Source organism: Eptatretus burgeri, chromosome 5 (assembly GCF_056783735.1).
Source record: "Eptatretus burgeri isolate ZD-2024b chromosome 5, Ebu_testis_v1, whole genome shotgun sequence".
NCBI lineage: Eukaryota > Metazoa > Chordata > Myxini > Myxiniformes > Myxinidae > Eptatretus > Eptatretus burgeri.
In genome coordinates this window covers 55007655-55027587 of record NC_140965.1, presented here as the reverse complement: position 1 = coordinate 55027587, position 19933 = coordinate 55007655, and the positions used below count along the sequence as shown (strand labels likewise).

General features: G+C 42.5%; 1 protein-coding gene across 3 annotated transcripts in view; it reads left to right on the top strand.

Annotated features, from left to right (window-relative positions):
* Positions 1 to 19933, top strand: part of LOC147026463 (neuron navigator 2-like) — a 181943-nt gene that overhangs the window by 29159 nt on the left and 132851 nt on the right. Inside the window, exons 1-2 of one of the 3 annotated variants that reach the window (XM_085881894.1) lie at positions 1032 to 1839; positions 18979 to 19087. In XM_085881894.1, coding sequence (XP_085738020.1) covers positions 1311 to 1839; positions 18979 to 19087 — 638 coding nt within the window. In that variant the 5' untranslated portion in view covers positions 1032 to 1310. Of the gene's footprint in view, positions 1 to 1031; positions 1840 to 18978; positions 19088 to 19933 lie in introns of those variants that run through there. The other 2 variants (XM_085881893.1, XM_085881896.1) reach the window with 2 other exon arrangements.

Here is a 19933-nt window from a genome sequence, read left to right as displayed (position 1 = left end):
ACTGCATGAAACGTGCTGAGAAACCACACAGCAAAACAGATACATCACCACACCATTACTTTTGACTCGTCTCCATGGGAACTCCATTTGGCTTAGCTAACAAGTAAGTGGAGAATCCACTGTGGTATCCTGGCAACCACAGGTTGGACATGATTACTCGGTTGGCTGAGGGCACCTTGGCTGTGCACAATATTGAGCTTCTTATCTGGTGGCTTCAACGGGAGTTATGTATTCCTAGTTGTCTATATGACTTGACAAGCCAGTAAATATTAAGGGATTGAATAATTGAATAATTCCTTTAGCTCCTCTCCAAAGCACACATCAGATGTCATTGTCGTAATATTGCTGTTTGTTTATTTTTAATCCATTGGTGTACTTTTAGAGTCATTCTGCTCGATTGGGTAGGAATAGAACTGCAGCAACTTACATCCCCTTGTTACATCCCCTTGTTACATCCCCTTGAGCTCTCTGGTCGAGGTTCGATTCTCGATGTGATTGTAATCTGTTGAAGTGTTTCTTTGCAGGGAGGGTGTGCTGTGTTCACCCCTTCCCAAGCGAGCAGGGGGTATTGCACCACAAGGTACCACCGCACCCCAATCAATTATTTCCTTTGCTTTCATTCAGATTGGCGACATATTTTCAACTTTTCGTTCCTCTTCTTGTTTGAAGATGATCATTGCCATTGTTGTTTGTAACTGGTGTACAGTTCATTGAGCCGCACTCTTTCTGGCTTCAGCATGTAATCGCCATCCCGTCTCATTGATCCTGTCCTGGCCTTGTGTGTTTGCGATGTTTTTTTTTTTGTGAATGCGTTCTTCAGAGTTCAGATTACGGACGGTTTCTTCTTGTTTGCCATGCAGTCGCTTTGTTATAGCTCCCTTTTTTTTTTTTGCCTAATCTGCGCCGTCTCCGAATGCTCATCATGGAGGTGTAGTGAGCAACAGTGTCTCTGCGAGTGGTGCTGCACTGGTTCACAGGCGACAAACACATAGTTGCGCAACACAAAATCTGTTGCGTTGTATTATCTTCATTTCATCTTCGACCGCCGCACACGATGCACGCCGATTGCGTTATTCTGGCCGTGGATACGCTCACGGCTCTCTCTCTCTCTCTCTCTCTCTCTCTCTCTCGAGATGATCTTCCATTACGATGACATTTGGATCGCCCCGCGTGACTGACGAAGCCCGCACCACAGGACGACGCACGCAGAGGGAAGACTGCGCTGGCGCGCGCGTGTCGACGCTCTCTCTCTCTCTTTCTCTCTCTCTCTCTCTCCTCAGCGGGACGAACGTACGCGCGACGCAAACATCATGCTGTCGAACGAGGCGGACGGGCGTCGTGCGGACGACGGAAAACGGACTGCGCGGCGCCCAGATTCATTGCGGCAGCGACGACCCGAGTCAGACGAACCACACGCGGGTCGTTTGGCCGTGTTTGTGAGCCCGGTCGAGCGACAAAGGGAGCGTAAGCGCCTCAACGACTGCGGTCGCTCGGCTTCCGATGCTGCCTCGCCGGCGACGGTGGTTGCAGGCGATGCCGGTGCTGCAAGAAGGCGACGGGATCGCCTCGGCCGCTCGTTGAGCTACGGGCAGAGGAGCCGGACGGACACGATGCCGAGACGAGCGGCGAACTGGAGGAACGACGAGCGAGCGCGGGGTGCCGACGATGGCAGCAAATCGGACGACGAGGTTTTGTCGTGCAAGCCGAGTCGACGGAGCGACGGTCGGCGATTGATCACGTCCGAGTCGTGCGAGCGTGAAGGAATCGCGAGCATCGACCAAGAGACCATTTCCAGCATGCTGGACGACATCGAGAGTATGCTGGACGACCGGATCTGGGGTGAGCCGGGTTCAGGTTGGACCTTTTATTGGTGAAAGGTCACAGTCGTAAGGTCATCGTGCGATGGGCCGTGCGATCATAGACCTCACCGAGGTGGAAAGCGATAATTCACGAAGATGACCTCATATCATCAGCTTTGTAAATAATTTTGCACAGGAAGAAGTTAAACTGTTGTGTAATTGCAGGTTAATAAAGGATTCTAATATGGTTTTGCTAAGTGTAGCAATGAGGACACAGAGAAGACCATTTGGCCCACGGTGCCCGTGCTTTATCCACACCTTGATTCATTGATCTGATGATTCTAGTCCATCAGTTTATTCATCGTCTCTGATGCGATCCCCTTTTGAGTGACAAAACACACATCTGTCTCGTACTCTCATTTACCTGTCTTGTACTTTTTTCTTTTTAAAGATTCCTGGGCTCATGAAGGATCTTCATACAAGTAGTGGAACCTGGTTTTTTATTTATTTCAAAAACAAGGTTCTGGAGGAGTGGATTTCAGCACGGTCTCAGTATAGGTGAGCTGAGGTGTGTAGGACTATGTACAACACGTGTTGCTGTGTAGCTTGAGTTAGTTTGATTGATTAACTGATCTCACCCAGGTATCCAATGTGTTTAGCTATAGACACCCTGCCAGGCTTACTTTCCATTAACTCCCGTTGTATGGAATTCCTGGCTCGTGATACTGCTTTAGCAGGTTCACACGTACGTCATATACGATGTGTTGGGCCACCGTATACTGGGCTGGCAAGATAGCCGAGAGATACAAGCACTCACCGCTAGCCTGGGTTCGAATCTCGATCCAGATATGAACTGTCATCCTGCTGTTTCACAGGTAGGGTGATGCAAATATTCATGCACTGTTCCTCGGGTGTACATGAAATTGTGTGTCCCGTCTGCCAGCATTAGTTGGTGCACGTTAAAGATCCCACGGTGCCTTTCACGAAAACTGCAGGTCGCAAGAATTTGTCTGGTCTTCTTGGAGGTTCCTTGACACGAGGCTAAATTGCTTGCTCTCTCAGAGTCTGATTGCATCTGGGTTGCAACATCTCCCAGCTTATTTGCACGTTTCATTTGAATGTCCTTCTTTTGGATCTGAAGGGTCAAGCCACTCACCGCCACCTATTGGCGACTATAACGTCCTTGTAATCCATGTTGAAGTACACTGATCTCTACGAAATAATATCTTTGTCCTCCTTGCGATATAAATAGGTGCATGCTCCTCCATGAGGCACATAGATCATGGTAACAATAAAAACAATTGTATGAATGCTTGAATCTTTTAATGCACATTACTCTCCTGTGACATCATAATTATATTTCCAATGTAAAGCAAACAGATTGAATACATTAATTATTTTATCACTGGAGCCCATGACTCCAGGTTCACTGGAGTATGTAGTTACACCTTATGCGTCATTTCGGCTTAGCGGTTAATTCGGTGGCTGGCTTAAGATCTTAGAGTATTGAGTTCAAGCCCCTGTCGCCTGTTGAATTAACAGCAGGTGTGGTTGACTCGTCCTGTTATCCCGCCGAGGTCAGCGAAATGAGTACCAGTGCACTGGCAATAGAGGGCACTGCATCAGCGGCACAGCCGTGCCCACAGAAAATGATGCAACCAGTCGTCACAGGCTGCACACGATAGCTTTGCATTGTTTACATGTGGACAGAGAGTCAAACGATTGATTTTTGTGCTTAAAACAATGTTATAGCTGATGAGTGAAGCTGGATTGAATAACAGTTGGAATAAACGTTCACTCGTTCAAATTTGACTTCAAGTTCATAATCAACCTTTCTCCATTCGGGAATTTAAATAACTCACAGAACGTCCATGGTAATATATCCGAGGCCACAGAGACGAACTCCTCAGGGAATATTTTCAATGTCCATGAGTCGAAGAAGAACACTTCTGGCGAGTACGAGTATGGTGAAAATTTCAAGTGATAATGTGGAATCCACAACCAAGTCACCTATGAGAGGTTCTGGAAAAAAAATGATACCTTGCTTGGTATAACTCGAATTTGCTGGGAAATAGAATTGAGCTCCCCACAAGGTTATGGGTCGTTCCGTCCTCTTCGCACCATCCTTTCCCTTCCAAGTGACGTCATTCTCCCTCAATCAAAACAAATTACCTTTTTTTCCTTCCGAAACCAGGCCAAAGAGTGAGAAAAGCATACAGAAAGAAAAACGACAATTTGTGGGTGAAACTGGTAAAACCACGGTAAAACAACCAACCATGGTACTTCACGGTAAAACAATCACACGAATATTGGAATGGTGCAGCAGGTGGTAGGAGAAACTATAGCCAGCTCCCTCTTAGGCCGAGGTCACATTTGCTCTACGGCGAGGATACGGCAGCCATACGCCCTCTGAATTGACAGAAACGTGTGGCGGCCGCAGAGAAACTGAGGTGGCCTCAGGGAGGCCCTACGCCGTTTGGCTATATTTTACAGGCCATAGGGGCACCGTGGAATTATAGCACGGAGTTATAACTTTTTTCATTTCTACGTTCGCCGTAGAAATTCGACAAGCCAAGCTATGATGTAGATGTGTTCCACGTCGACCGTACGTAGGGCGTACGGTGGGCTTGCGTTATTCGTGTGGCTGCCGTAAGCTCTTCTCAATGAAAAATGAATTTTCCCAACCCCCAAAAAATTACGGCGGCCGCACTATTTCCACGGTCGCCGTACGGTGGCCTTGCGGTCGGTGTGACTACCTGCGGGCAACGCAGGGTCGACGCACGGTTCCCCTACGCCCGCCGTGCACCTATGTACGGCCTCCGTGGCAGTCTGCGTCGACCATGCGTCCACCGTGTGCTACCGCTAGAGATCGGAGTATAGGTGTTTGCCTATACCGTGGTGCCCCCAGAATCCCAATTTAATTCGTTCCAGGAGGCTGTTCGGGTTGCAAAAAGTTCGGATTCCAAAAATATTTTCCCAAGAAGAAATAATGGAGTGAATTAATCCATTCGTGGACCCAAAGAAAACCCACTTTCAAGACACTTTAAACTGAAATTCCCCATGTTTAAGGTAAAATAAGATGAGTAAATGACCTTCGGTGGCGGTGTATTGTATGTAAACTGGTACAATCACCACATCCAAAGGTCCACACAGGCTCGAGCTCCGGCCTGGGTTCCGATCGCTCGTGCACTCTGCGAGAGTGCTGCCCCCAGGGCAGCTCATCAATCATGATGCCCACAGAACCACAATCACTTCCATCAAACGCATCGGGCTGAAGTAATCATGGATATTCCAAATTACAACTGGTTTTGCTGTGAAATTCAATCCTTGCCCGACAGTCCGACACACCACGTGATCGGATTGCTTTTTTGTTATTAATTAAAACACAAGATGATTAAAAAAACAAACATCACAAATGAAGGTGAAAACACGAGGTAAGGCCTGTCACATTTGGCTCGGTGGCCGGAGGGTCTACAAAATGTATGGCCACTCGCAATTATAAAGCGGCCGCAGTATTTCCACGGTCACACAATGTCGCAGTCACATGTTTTTTTTCGGGGAGCCGTACGGCGTATTTAGAAATTGTGGAGACCGAAAACGTGCGGGTGCCGTACGGTCTTTGATTTGATGTTGCACGGTGACCTTAGGGCGTTCCTGCGGCGGCCATAGAATTTTCAAGGCAGACGCAAGGCGACCGCAGGGGGACCGCAGAGGGGCCCTAAGGGGAACATGCGGCCAGACGGATGGTAACGAATGGGTTAATTTTATTATTATTTTATTTTTTTTACCAGTTCTTTTGTTTCGGCTTGTCGAATTTCTACGGCGTAGAAATAAAAAAAGTTATAACTCCGCGTTATAATTCCGCGGCGACCTTACGACCTGTAAAATATAGCCATACGGCGTAGGGCCACCCTGAGGCCACCTCAGTTTCTCTGTGGCCACCGCACGTTTCTGTCAATTCAGAGGGGCGTACAGCCGCCGTATCCTCGCCGTAGAGTAAATATGACTGAGGCCTAAAGTATCGATCGACACACGAGAGATGCTTTCATGAGGACTTCCACTGACGAACTGAATGAACAAAGCGCGAAGATGCGGCTCGAACAGGTGGGGGAGACACGTGAGCAAACATGAACGCCACGTTGTGTTCGGTTTTTTTTAAATGTATTAGGTTTTTAGGGCAAAATTGTCTCGAAAAAATTGTTCGGATTCCAATTTCTTCAAACAATGGGGCGTTCGGATTCTGGGGGCACCACGGTATATTATAGTTATAGTATATTCAGTTATATATACTGGTATATTTTTATTTCAGTAAAAAAAAAGAACTGGTATATATACCCACTCGTTACCATCCGTCTGGCCGCACGCTCGCCTTGGGGTCCCCTGCGGTCGCCTTGCGGGCACCTTACGTCTGCCTTGAAAATTATATGGCTGCCGCAGCGACGCCCTAAGGTCACCGTGCGACATCAAATCAAAGACCGTACGGCACCCCCACGTTTTCGGTCTCCACAATTAAAAAATACGCCGTGCAGCTCCCCAAAAAATAAAAACATATGTGACTGCTACATTGTGTGACCGAGGAAATACTGCGGCCGCCGTATAATTGCTAGTGGCCGCAGATTTTGGAGACCCCACGGCCGCCGTGGCAAATGTGACATAGGCCTTAGATCGCTGGTGAATAAAATTATGAAGATGAATGATCGATGACAATATGTGTAATGTTGAATGTGGTACTGTGTCGCCAAAGTCGTAAAACTGACATTATCAATTATACAGGAAATGTCATCCTTTATTGTGCAACAAAAGTGGTAAAACATGCACAAATCTCACTGGCTCATGTACCTGGCATCTAGATCTAGTGTTTCTCACCTCATGTGGTTTGCTTGAAATATTTTGGAGGGGCTGGGGGTGGTGGAGTGGCTAATGTTTTGAAGGCTTCGACGAAGAAGATGGTTGGTGTTGAGTGGAGGTGTGTTCGATATCACCTTCAAGGATAATGGGATAGAAATCACATCTTTATTTATATAGCATTATCCTCAAAGTTTCTTCTCAAAGACGGTCCTTATCTTTGACGGTCCTTATATATAATCACCAGGCTGTCTGGTTTCAATCGATCCATTCTGATACAGTCATGTTTTCCACTAAAGTTGATGGTGAAAACTTGTCAGCACGTCAAATGACGTGAAATGGACCATGTTAAGGGGGTCCAAGTGGCTTCCTTGCAGCATAATGTCATAAGATTGTCCAGGTAACCTGATAGTAGTTCCAAACAACCTGATCACTCAAACTGACGACCACTGTCAGTGGTAATAGTTAATGGTACTTCAAATGTGGCCTCGCAATGTGAAATGAAGGCACTGGCTACAGACTCAGTAGAGATGTCTGGGATTGGTATAGCCTCTGGCCAGCGAGTGAAACAGTCCATGCATGTGAGAATATATGCATAACCGCATGAAGGAGGCAGGGGCTCAACAATGTCAATATGTATATCATCAAATCTGGCATATGGTGTTGCAAAGGTGTTGAGTGATTGTCTTGTGTGACTATGCACTTTGCAGCATTGACATTGCAAACAAGTCTTAGCCCATGCTCGAACATCTTGATTGATGCCTGGCCAGACATAATGATCAGTCAATAAATGCTGTGTAACTCTGATGCCAGGGTGAGATAAATTGTGTGAGGCATTAAAGATCGCATGGTGAAACTGAACAGGGTTGTAAGGGCGAGGGTTGCCTGAAGAAGTGTCACAGATGATGGTGCCATCAGAAGCGGAGAGTGGTATCTTGACAACCTGCAGTGAAGTGTCCAACAGCTGCTGAATTTCCACATCTCCTTCCTGTGCATGAGCAATGGCCTCAAAGTCAGTGGTGGAGGATGCATCAAGAGCATTGACACTCCATCTTCATCAGCCGTCAATTGCCGAGTTCTTGCAACTTATGTGCCTCAAGTCCGTCTTGAACCAGGAGATGTAGTCCAAGCGGTGTATCTCTCTGGGGGAGTGATGATCAGGTTTGGCCTATCGGGCAAAAGTCAGTGGCTTGTAATCAGTATGGATGTTGAACTGTCGTCTCTCTCGGAAATGCTAAAAGTGTCTGATGGTGAGGTATATGGCGAAGAGTTCTCATTGCAAAAGTACTGAAGTGAGTCTCAACAGGTTGCAGGTACTTATGGAAGAAGGAAATTGGTTGCCACTCTCCATTTACATATTGTTGTGGTACACCTCCAACTCACATCTGATGCATATGTGAAAAGACAAACTGGTGCATCTGCCTTTGGATGAACTAATGCAGACTTCATCTCATTGAAAGCAGCGAGCTCTTCCTCACCAAGGGTGATAGCCTCATTCTTCTTCTGTTTGCGCTGCAGGAGCTCAGTCAAAAGCTGGACGATGTCGGCACAGCGTGGCATGAAATGCCTGTAAAATTGATCAGGCCAATAAATTCTCTCAACTTGCATGGTGAATCAGGTGCTGAGAAGTCTTGGATGGTTTCAACTTTCTTGTCGAGTGTCCAGATGCTATGTTCATCAACGATGTGACCCAGGAATGTGAGTGATGTGACCCAGGAAACACCGGGATGACGGCAAGTATGCGGACTTTCATCAAAGGTGGAAAGACTTGTGAAGAGAGAAGAAAAGCCAAGATTAAGAAGTTAAATCACTCAGGACACATGGAACACATAGCAATCTACAGATAACTTAACAAAAGAGTCACGGCAGCAGTAAGAATTCAAAAAGAGAGAAACCACAAAGAACAAATTGAGAGAATGTAAACTGAGTTTAGGATGAATAATAGTCACAACGTCTTTGAAAAAGTAAGGGAGTTAGAGATAAAACAGATCTGTATGACCGTGAATTAAAAAAAAACTCTCAAGGTGATGTGCAAGCAAATATGGACAAGGCTCTTGAGTGTTGGAAGAACCACTGTAAAGCACATTTCAACACTTCCTTCTAACATGAAGAGGAAGTTCTATAGGAACCTGATCGACACCCTGGTGATATACAGATGCCTGCATTTCCCTTAATCACTGAAAAGGAAGTCGAAGAAGCAATGAGAGCCATGAAAACGTCACAAATTTCCAGGCATTGACAGTATCATTGCGGAAGTACTCAAGGCAAGTGAAATGAAAACGGTTCAAATATTAACCACACTCTTCAATAAAATCTTCAAAGATTTCAACTTTTCAACTTCATGAATTTCCAGGAAGCTGTTGCCACTGTCTGGAGAGAAGCACTTTGGAAAACCATGGTTGGCACACATCCAAAAATACAACCATGGTTGTACTTCCGCCAGGCTGATTAGTTTATGTTTTGTATCCCACTGATAGGCTGGATCTGGATTCGGATCTGAACTAAAACTAGATCAGCTTGTTCTTGTCAAGGCAGCAACTCATCCACCAAGTTTAGTCTGAATCCGTCCATAACAATTGTGGACGGATTTGGGCGAAACTTTGTGGATGAGTTGGTTAGGTAACACGAATAAGCCGATTAGATGTTGGAGATCTGGATACAGCCTATTAGTGGGATACAAAACGTAAACTGGTCAGCCTGGTGGAAGTACACACTTTACCAAGTGCTGTTCTATTTAGTCTGTCCCCGCACAGCGGGAGATTGAGTTTTGCAATCACTTCTGTGGGTCATTGGTTGTTATCTCCATATACAGGTTTCAAAAGGTGGAATGGAGAACCTCCCAGGTCTTGAAGTATCCTTCATGTACTGCGTGCGTGCGTGCGTGTGTGTGTGTGTCCATTCCACATTGTACGAATTCCTTCCTTTGACAGCAACATTCCAAAGATGCTATTCTATGGTTCGGTTGCAGGTGAAACTAGAAGGGCAATTCGAAGAGCACATACCCCCCAACCCCCCGCCCCAGGCTGATTAGTTTATGATTTGTATCCCAATGATAGGCTGGATCTGGATTCGGACTTGAACTAAAAATTAATCGGCTTGTTTTTTCATCTCATCAACTCATCCACCAAGATTCATCCGAATCCATCCATTTACAGATTTCGTACGATATATATCATTTTATTCCTATCACTCAATAGTGAAGAATTACTTTTAAAATTTTCGGATCCGATAAGATGTGCATGATTTAACGTATTATCATATAATAGAATGTCTGATGGGAGATGTAACGATGTGATAATACATTAAATCCTCCAGCGAGTGGTGTTTGATTAGTGATGTTGCATTAATGTGTTGACTGACTGTCTGGATGCAACTGAGCTTGTGGATCTACTGGTGGAGGTATTCTGCTGATGTGGATCCATGACCGAGGTTGTGGATCCGCCGTTTGGAGAGGTTCTGGGCTTAAAGGGTCAAAACCTCGAGGAAGAGTGGTGCCCAACTGATGGTCCATGCAGTTGCGAAACCATCCAATTGCTTGCAGGTGAAGGTTATTCCTTTCGGTAAGGGAGCTATATTTTGAGCTTTACAATTTTTAAATTATATTTCATTTTAGGAATAGCTGATACTGTACAATTAATTGCATGCGTGCGTGCGTGCGTGTGCCATAACTTTTTCTTTACCATTTGAGCTTTTGTCATAAAATTTTATCTAAAGCTTTATTTTGAGTATAGAGAGAAGACAAAATAATAATTTGGTCAAAAGGTAAAAGGTCAACGTCTCATAAAATCGTCAAATTTCATCCAATTGACCTGAATTTTTTTTCTTAATTGCATATTGTTTCATTGAATTGGTTCTCCAATCAAAGCCAGAAGCCGAATGTTATTTTTTTTTGTTTGTTTGTTTTTTTTAAGATCAAAAGGTTAAAGCTCAACGTCACATAAAATCGTCAATTTTCATCAGATAGACATGAAATTTGAACAGGGTTTGCATATTGGGTCACTGAATTGGTTCACCAATAAAACGCAACGGGCCAATTGCTTTTGATGTCAAACGTTTTTTTTGTACAATATTGTATTTAGCTGTTTTCATCATGTTTAGCATACGGAAGAGGAAGATGTCCGAATACAAAGCGGACACAGAGGGGTTTTGCATTTTCAGATGCTTTCTCGTTGGTATTGTGTTGTGAGGGTTTCTTGCATACCAACAAGGCAATTTGTAGTTTGGACCACATTCACTGACAGGAAGATGGTGCTACACATACCATACATCCAAAACCACCTCTCTTATTGTAAATATAAAGTTTGTTTCCAATTAGGGTGTTCATTTTATTCTGGTATGGCACTGTATTTGTCATTAAAAGTTTACCTATTTTGAATTGAAGTTACACGTCACCACATTTCATTTGCAGTTAAGATGGCTGTCTGGTCTGCATTTCATGTATTGATGACCCCACAGTACCTTTCACAAGAGTAGACATTGAAGCTACTTCCGTTTGGATTGGGAAATTGTTGACCAATTACCACCATACTTTTTAATGACCCTTCCTGGTCCGTAACTTCCCTTGATGCATCTGAATGATGAGCATCTAATGAGAGCTCAGGTACGATCTTTTTCAAACTTATTTTAACAAGTAGACAGAGAAGGAGGCTATTTTTACCTGTTATGTTTCGACCAAATCCCATTAACTGAATCTGTCAACATACTAAACCATATCCACGAACTCCACTCTTACCAAACAACCACAATATTATTTGTTAGTGCAGGTATATGTAAGCATTTTCCTCCAATTTATCTCAAAGCAAGGAATTTGTAATTTTTCGACTGTTCTTTTTCTCAAGAGATATCCTGGGTTCAGTAACAACCTAATGGGAAAGACGGCTTTTCATTCCTCTCGAAAGCACTGCATGCTCCAATATGCATACCCTCTCCTTCCCCCTCATGACCATCAGTGAACAAGGATGGTAGTTTTATTCTGATCCCACTTTCAGGGGAGAAAATCCATGGCCATATAGCTCTGAGATGAGCACATGACTAACTGAGCTATCCTGCCTCCCCTCATCCTACAACATCCACAGCCTTTCATGGAGGTCTCCCTTCCAAGTAGTAATCCTTCTTGACTCTGATTGGCTCTCAATACCTGATGGGATTGGGTGTATTCGAGTCGATAAGTTACAGACAAGGTTGTTTATAAACACAACTTTGCATCTAGTTTTAATTGCAGACATTTCTTCACATTTATTTATTTTATAAAAGCATGACTTGCTTGATTGTACCTACAATTTCCTCTCACTACTAAAAGCTGGGATTATCTGTTTTCACTGAAAAGATTTAATTTACAGCAAAACAATCTTTCACTCGCAACCTCAATTGCCACCAATCAAATAGATAAAGAAGGAAATGCAACCTCAGTGAATGTCTCAGTAGTTTATATGGAGACATCATCACATATTTGTTGATGGGCTCAATGTTTGTTGTGAAGCACACATGGGATTGTAGTCAGTGGTGGTGCCAAAATGATGTTCCAAACCACGACGACTGTGGGTTCCTCAATCTGAGGTCATCTTGAACTTACTTAATATCCTCTTGCAGGTACCTTCTGGAATCCATCGAGTCATGAAATATTTCTTTTTTCCCCTCAAGTAAATTCAGGAAAATTCAGGTGGTATGCTGACTGGATTCATACACTGCCTGGGGGGGGCCATGCCAGACTGACTGGAGTACAGTGGTGAATTTCGGAGTTATAGATTGATCGGTTAAACATGCATGCCAGTTTGAATGTTTTCAACTTTTCATGAATACAAACACATGCTCCCTTCGGGAGCAGCTTGTGGGGGTAGGAGGTGGGGGAGGGGGAATATTTATTTTGTGTCGTGGCTAATAATTCTCCCGTCTGCAGTAGGGGTCAGTAAACCATTTGCACTGTTGCAGGTGTACAGGAAAAAAATTGTGTCGTCTCCCCTCCTCGTGTGTGTGTGTGTGTGTGTGTGTGTGTGTGTGTGTGTGTGTGTGTGTGTGTGTGTGTGTGTGTGTGTGTGTGTGTGTGTGTGTGTGTGTGTGGAGAGAGAGTGGATGTTTTTTTTGTATGGCCATGACCTGATCCTGGATACCACCAACACATTTGCAAAATTTGGTGGAGATTGGCCCAAAGACCATAGCAAGTAGTATTCATGAGCATACAAACACTAAAATCATTCAAATTGTGCACCCTAACTCAACGGGCATTTCCCTACGACTTTCACTGCACTCAAACCCCAACACTACAACATTTCATGCAACATCAAGACTCCTTCATTATAATCGCCACACTATTGAATCACAATCCTAGCTCACCGACATTCACCATTGATGCCACAATGACAACGAACGATCACAAGCACCATGAACCACTACACCAGAACTCACCATTACACTCACTGCTATGCTAACACTACCATTGCCTCGACCACGGTCACCGCCGATGACCACAACTCTCTTTTGGGACTGACAGGGAATGGGGGAGCACGGCATGCCATTGCCGATGCTCGGGTCTGGACGTGTAGACATCTCACTTGGAATGCAAGTATGCACGAGACTCCATTTGACATTGTGTCAGTATCCCTGAAGCTCCACTCAATTACTGCCCCCATTTGGTGTGCAGCATACGTTCGCACAGGGAGTGCGTGACCAAACTTCCCAGTCCCATGTTAATCGCAGAGCTCAGCTGTGTCGGACAGCCCAGAGCCTAATGGGGCCATTTCTGTTGCAAAACCCTCACATGGGCGAGGCCAGTGCCATAGTAATCGTATGCACACCAATGGGGGTGCTGGTAAATACCTATCACCGTCTGGTCTGACACCAAACTCCTCCCCCGCCAGGAGTTTATAAAAGCACCATGTATTCTGCACAGCCGCGCTATGTTTGTTCTGTGCGATCTTGGGTTCTACACGTTCATGGTTCAACAGATGGGGCTTGGCAGAGTGGTGTAATGGAGCGAATAGGCCAGAATGGAGTGCATGGAGTGGAGCTCTGGACAAATGAAGGAACCAGGCACCAGGCAAAATGCAGTTATTAGAGCATTAGCAGTTACTCTTTCAGACTTCCTTCCACTTCCTTGAGCCTATCTTCTCACACATTCTTTTCTTTCCTTTCCGTCTTGTCAACTGTGGAGGCATGATCATAAAAAGAGCATCAGCGTTACCCGGACCCACTGATCCACATCAGTCACAGTCTCCTCTCTGCACATCACTTGCCTATCACTTGCACATTACCACACCCTAATTTTGAACCTCATCCCTTGACCACACCTTTTTTCTCAGTTTTCTTCCTCCTTCCCCCTCCTCAGCAACTAGTTTTTCGCAGGTCTGTCGACCTCGACTTGCAAGAGGTCACAAACACCTTGTACTTTTACTTGTCTTCTTTACTATTCTTACTTTCCTTGGGAGGGTTTCTGATGCTGCCTGTCTTGTATAAATTAAGATTGTAAGTATTAGAACAGGTTAGCTCTGCACTGTCTTTATTTCCTGTAACTGTATTTTCTTTCTCCGCACCTCACCACTCTTTGCTTTCCCTACTGTACGGATCTTTTGTATTAAACCCATTGATTATTATACACACACCTTTCCTCGCACTTGTAAATAAATTATTTGTTTTTGTAATGTACCCAGTTCATAGCGTCTTTTCCTCCATTCTTCTAGCATAGTCCACACGTAGTGGTAGCTGGGAAGTTAAACCCCACTGATTGGCTTTACACTTTAGCTGGTGTGTACTTGACAGCTCAACTCGGCTGCACCTGATCAGGTAAAACAACACAAGTATGCATTGAGGGCTCAAGCACCCCAAAATACCATCTTGCCAAGGGAAGGTAACATGCAAGTAGTGATAACCCTGCCAGGATTGGCAGTACCAATCGGCATTCATGGTTGATTCGCAACCTGTGGAGACATCTGTGGCTGGTGGCCTCAGGACCGGGTGTTCGGGAGGAACTCAAGCATCTATCCAGATAAGAGAGCTGTTTGCCTGTGTGTGTCACCATTTTTCTCAGAGATGGCTGAATGGATCTTCGTCAAACTTTCAGAGGTTCGTCAGTGCCAGGGAGTTTTAGGCGAAAAATGTTTTTTTGAAGAGTTTGAAAAAAAAAGTTCGATATTTTTTTTTAGAGTTTTTTTATTATCGGTCTATAATGCTGAAGCCTTTTTGATTAATGACAGTTATATTCAAGTACACATGTATACATAAATACAAAACAATTAACAGACATTTAAAGACAAATAAACCTTTTCCAGAAGCGGTCAAAGTTATTGGCACATTTTCTTCTTCCTGAATGGCACCATATTTATAGATCAGGGTCAAACTTAACTCAGAAACATCAACGGCACATTCACAAGCATCCATTCGATGTATAACATCAAATTCCAATTCTAAAGTAACATTTTTACAAAATGCTTCTTCGCCAATAATTTACAGGGTGTCCGCAAAGTCCCGTTACAACCTCCAAAGAAACTTAAGTATAAATGTAAACTATGAATACATGAAACTTTTATTGTCATAAAAATCAAAGTGTTAACATTAACATGAACACACACACACACACACACACACACACACACACACACACACACACACACACACACACACACACACACACACACACACACACACACACACACACACGTATATATTAGTGGGGCAACTTAGCTAAATATAGCATAACAATTGTGCATTTTGTGAGGAAAGCACCAAATTTGGCACACTAGTAGCCCATCATATTATGAACATTTGGATATTGGGCCATCTCAAATTTTTGATGGCAGTGGAAAATGGCTGCCACAGCCATCAACGGCTGAATTTGAGATGGCCCAATATCCAAATCTGTTCATAATATGTTAGGCTACTAGTGTGCCAAATTTGGTGCTTTCCTCACAAAATGCACAATTGTTATGCTATATTTAGCTAAGTTGCCCCACTAATATATATATATATATATATATATATATATATATATATATATATATATACATATATTACATATATAATATGGAATAGGCAAAGCCGAGAAGCGAACGTAGAATTCTTCTTACATTAGATGCTGCAATTTCTGGTTACTTCGGCCTGGATTTGGGATCAGCAATCAAATAATGTAAATCGCGATTAAAAATTATTTTTGATGACGCGGAAGATATCTTTATTATAAAATTAGGTAGACGTAAAACTGCTAGAGTATTTACTCTCTAGTTTTGTTGTTAATTTTTTAGTCATAAAGGTGTGATTGGGTATACTCTCGATCAAATTAATTATTTGTGCATTTCTATAACCGTGATAACACTAGTGCATATTACCTCAACATTACCTTCACAACAACAACTACACCGCCTAGAACAGGATCTCATCTGAAAAAATAAATATTACCTCAACATTACCTTCACAACAACAACTACACCGCCTAGAACAGGATCTCATCCAAAAAAATTAATATTACCTCAACATTACCTTCACAACAACTACACCGCTGAGAACAGGATCTCATCTAAAAAAATTAATACTAGAAGCGAACGTAGAATTCTTCTTACATTCACTTCTGACTTCACCTATAACTTCTTCACAACTGTATACGCAATTTCCGGTTACTTCGGCCTGGATTCGGGATCAGCGATCAAATCATGTAAATCACAATTAAAAATTATTTTTTGATGATGCGGGAGATATCTTTATTAAAATCAGTGGAGGAAATATACACCATGTCTGATATTTGGGTCTTTCATGTCTCCGACGATGCCTTTATCTCCCGGCATGCATCATTCCCCATGCCAAAAACGGAAAAAAAAAAAACGGAAGCAAAAAAAAACCGGAAGCAAAAGGGTCATAGCCAACGACACGGATTCCAAATTACCAAGGTATTGTGTTGTTGTTGTTGTTGTTTCCTATTCTCTCATGTGCATGCGTTAAGTAATATGGAATAGGCAAAGCCAAGAAGCGAACGTAGAATTATTCTTACATTCGATGTTGCAATCCGGTTACTTCGGCCTGGATTCGGGATCAGCGATCAAATAATGTAAATCACGATTAAAAATTATTTTTTGATGATGCGGGAGATATCTTTATTACCTCAACATTACCTTCACAACAACAACTACACCGCCTAGAACAGGATCTCATCTGAAAAAAAAAATTCCTCAACATTACCTTCACAACGACAACTACACTGCCTAGAACAGGATCTCATCTAAAAAATTAATATTACCTCAACATTATACCTCAACATTACCTTCACAATGACAACTTCACTGCCTAGAACAGGATCTCATCTAAAAAAAAAATTACTGGAAGCGAACATATAATTCTTCTTACATTCGCTTCTGACTTTACCTATAACTTGTTCACAACTGTATACGCAATTTCCGGTTACTTCTGCCTGGCTTCGGGATCAGCGATCAAATAATGTAAATCACGATTAAAAAATATTTTTTGATGATGCAGGAGATATCTTTATTAAAATCAGTGGAGGAAATATACACCATGTCTGATATTTGGGTCTTTCATGTTTCCGACAATGCCTTTATCTCCCGGCATGCATCATTCCCCATGACAAAAACCGGAAGCAAAAAAAAACCGGAAGCAAAAGGGTCATAGCCAATGACACGGATTCCAAATTGCCAGGGTATTGTGTTATTGTGTTGTTGTTGTTGTTTCCTATTCTCTCATGTGCACGCGTTAAGTATGAAGCTCACTCACTACGTTCGCTATGAAGGTCACTACGTTCGCGATTAATTTATCAGGTTTTGCGAATGGTGTAACAGGACTTTGTAAACACCCTGTGGATTATTGTCTAAGAGGCATTTTAAAAGTGAAATTTGATGTTATTTATCGAATGGATGGTAGTGAATGTGCCGTTGATGTTTCTGAATTGAGTTTGCCCCCTATCTATAAATATGTTGTTGTGCTGGAAGAAGAAGATGTACTACCCACTTCGACTGCTTCCGGAACAGGTTTATTTGTATAAAAATGGCTGATAATTGTTTTGTATTTATTTATATGTATGTTGACTTGCATATATCTGTCATTAATCAAAAAGGCTTCAGCACTATTGAGTGATTAAAAAAACAAAAAAACAATTGAACTTTAAAAATATATTTTTTTGCCGTAAATACACCCCCACTCACTAATGAACCTCTGAAAGTTTGACGAAAATCCGTTCAGCCATCTCTGAGAAAAATGGTGACACAGGCAGACAGACAAACTAACAGCTCTCTTATTGTATGTGTGTGTGTATATATATATATATATATATATATATATATATATATATATGTATATGTATATATATGTATATATATATATATATATATATATATATATATATATATATATATATATATATATATATATATATATATATATATATATATACTTGTTGAGATTATTTTCAGACATAGCACAAGAGAGTTCAGTCAACACATTATCCCATGTATGATGGCATGAATGCTGATTCTCATCGTTTTCTCATCGTTACCCTGCACTCAGAGCATGAATATTTCTTCCAAGTCCTGTTCAACAGAAGAGTTTTGAAAGTGACAAAGAGGCTATTTGCGTTCTACAATGTTCAAGTATATAATTCAATTGTAATAAAATATAGGTTTTCAAGGTTGTAGAAAAAAAAAATTCAGACGTCTTCCATCGTTGATGCAGCGTCTTTCACACCACTTTATTCAAAACATTACATTAGTTTTTTATGCTTGTTATTTGTGTCCTTTCTGTCGTCCTTAAAAAACTGGAAGTTTCTGTTTGGAATGATTTTTAATTTTGTTTGGCTGCCAGGCATGCAGACAGAGTCAAAGAAAAAAATAACTCACTCCTCTCTTCCCATGCAAAATCAGGATGAATTCAGAGTCAAAGTACTGCTAAACTGCAGGATTATTTTCAAATTCATGTTTCGATTCATGTTCAAAATATAACATTCAATTGAAATTAAGTTGTTTCTCGATCATATACTGACATTTGTAGACGGATGGACATACGCACGGACAGATAGAAGTGAACCAATATTGCTTTGCCCCACTTTTTGCCTCGTGTGTGCAGGGTAAAAATAAATATATGTGCACTTAGTATTCATTCCTGTTAGCTTTTCCTCCCTTACTCTCCTTTTCCCAAATGTGTATGCAGAGTGTTTGAATGTTGGTTCATGCAAGAATTTGGCTTTGTGCCCACTCCAAGTCGACCCTGGCTCCTCGATCAACAAAATGGATAATGCAACTTGAATGAATACCTTAAGTGTCAGTTTGTTTAATCATCGGTAATAGCTTAATCGATTAAGTTTTAAAAGTAGATATATTTTGCTGACTTTGTACATTGTCTTGTTCAGGGGACAGCACAGATGGCACAAAGCCGAGGAATCAAAAAGGCATCTCCAACCTGCGGCAAGACCTGGAAGAAACGATGTCCTGTCTACGAGAAACTCAAATACCACAAAGGTAATCGGTCTCATGTTTGGCTATGAACTTAGGCAGCCTTTGTTCAGCCATTTTGTACTGTATGTTGTGCTTTTATTTAATCGACATATTATGCAATGTTACAGTTTTATGTCGTCTAAATCAAGAAGATACTTTTATTTGCAAACGAGTTGTTATAGTGCTTGCACAAAGAGTATACAAGACAAAGTGCAACTGCAACAAAATAATTGCAAGCATTTGGCAAATTCCTGTAGCACTGTGTCAAAAATAAGTAAATAAATGAATGTATGTCATGTTAAAACGAAACACTTCATAAAAACGTGGTATATTATTGAACCAGAAGTTCTGGAAATTCAAAATGTTAGTCAAAACTAACTAGTGAGAATACTCTCCTGTACTGAAACCTGGGATCTTCACAAAACCAACGAGAAAGTGCATTAAGATGCAACCTCCATCAAAGGACACTGAATCAAAAGGACATGTTTAATCAAATCTGTTTCTGGTGTATGTTCCCCCTCCATCCCCTCCCTTACCTCAAATGGCCGCACTGCTGATACCACACGTGATAAAGCTGAATGTCTAAACTCGGTGTTTGCAGCTAAATCTTGTGTCCGAAACCCATCACTTTCTCTACCCACTTTACCCAGTCGCACCCAACTATCCCTGGACTCTGTATCCTTTTCTCCTGACAAGGTGGAGAGCTTGCTTTCAAACCTCGAGTCAGATTCTGCAACCGGTCCAGACGGCATCAGCCCACGTGTCCTCAAAGCCTGCTCTTCTGCTCTTGCTCACCCTCTCTCTGTTCTATTCAACCTCTTATTTGCTCAAGGTCATCTGCCATCTGCTTGGAAATCTGCTAACATCACT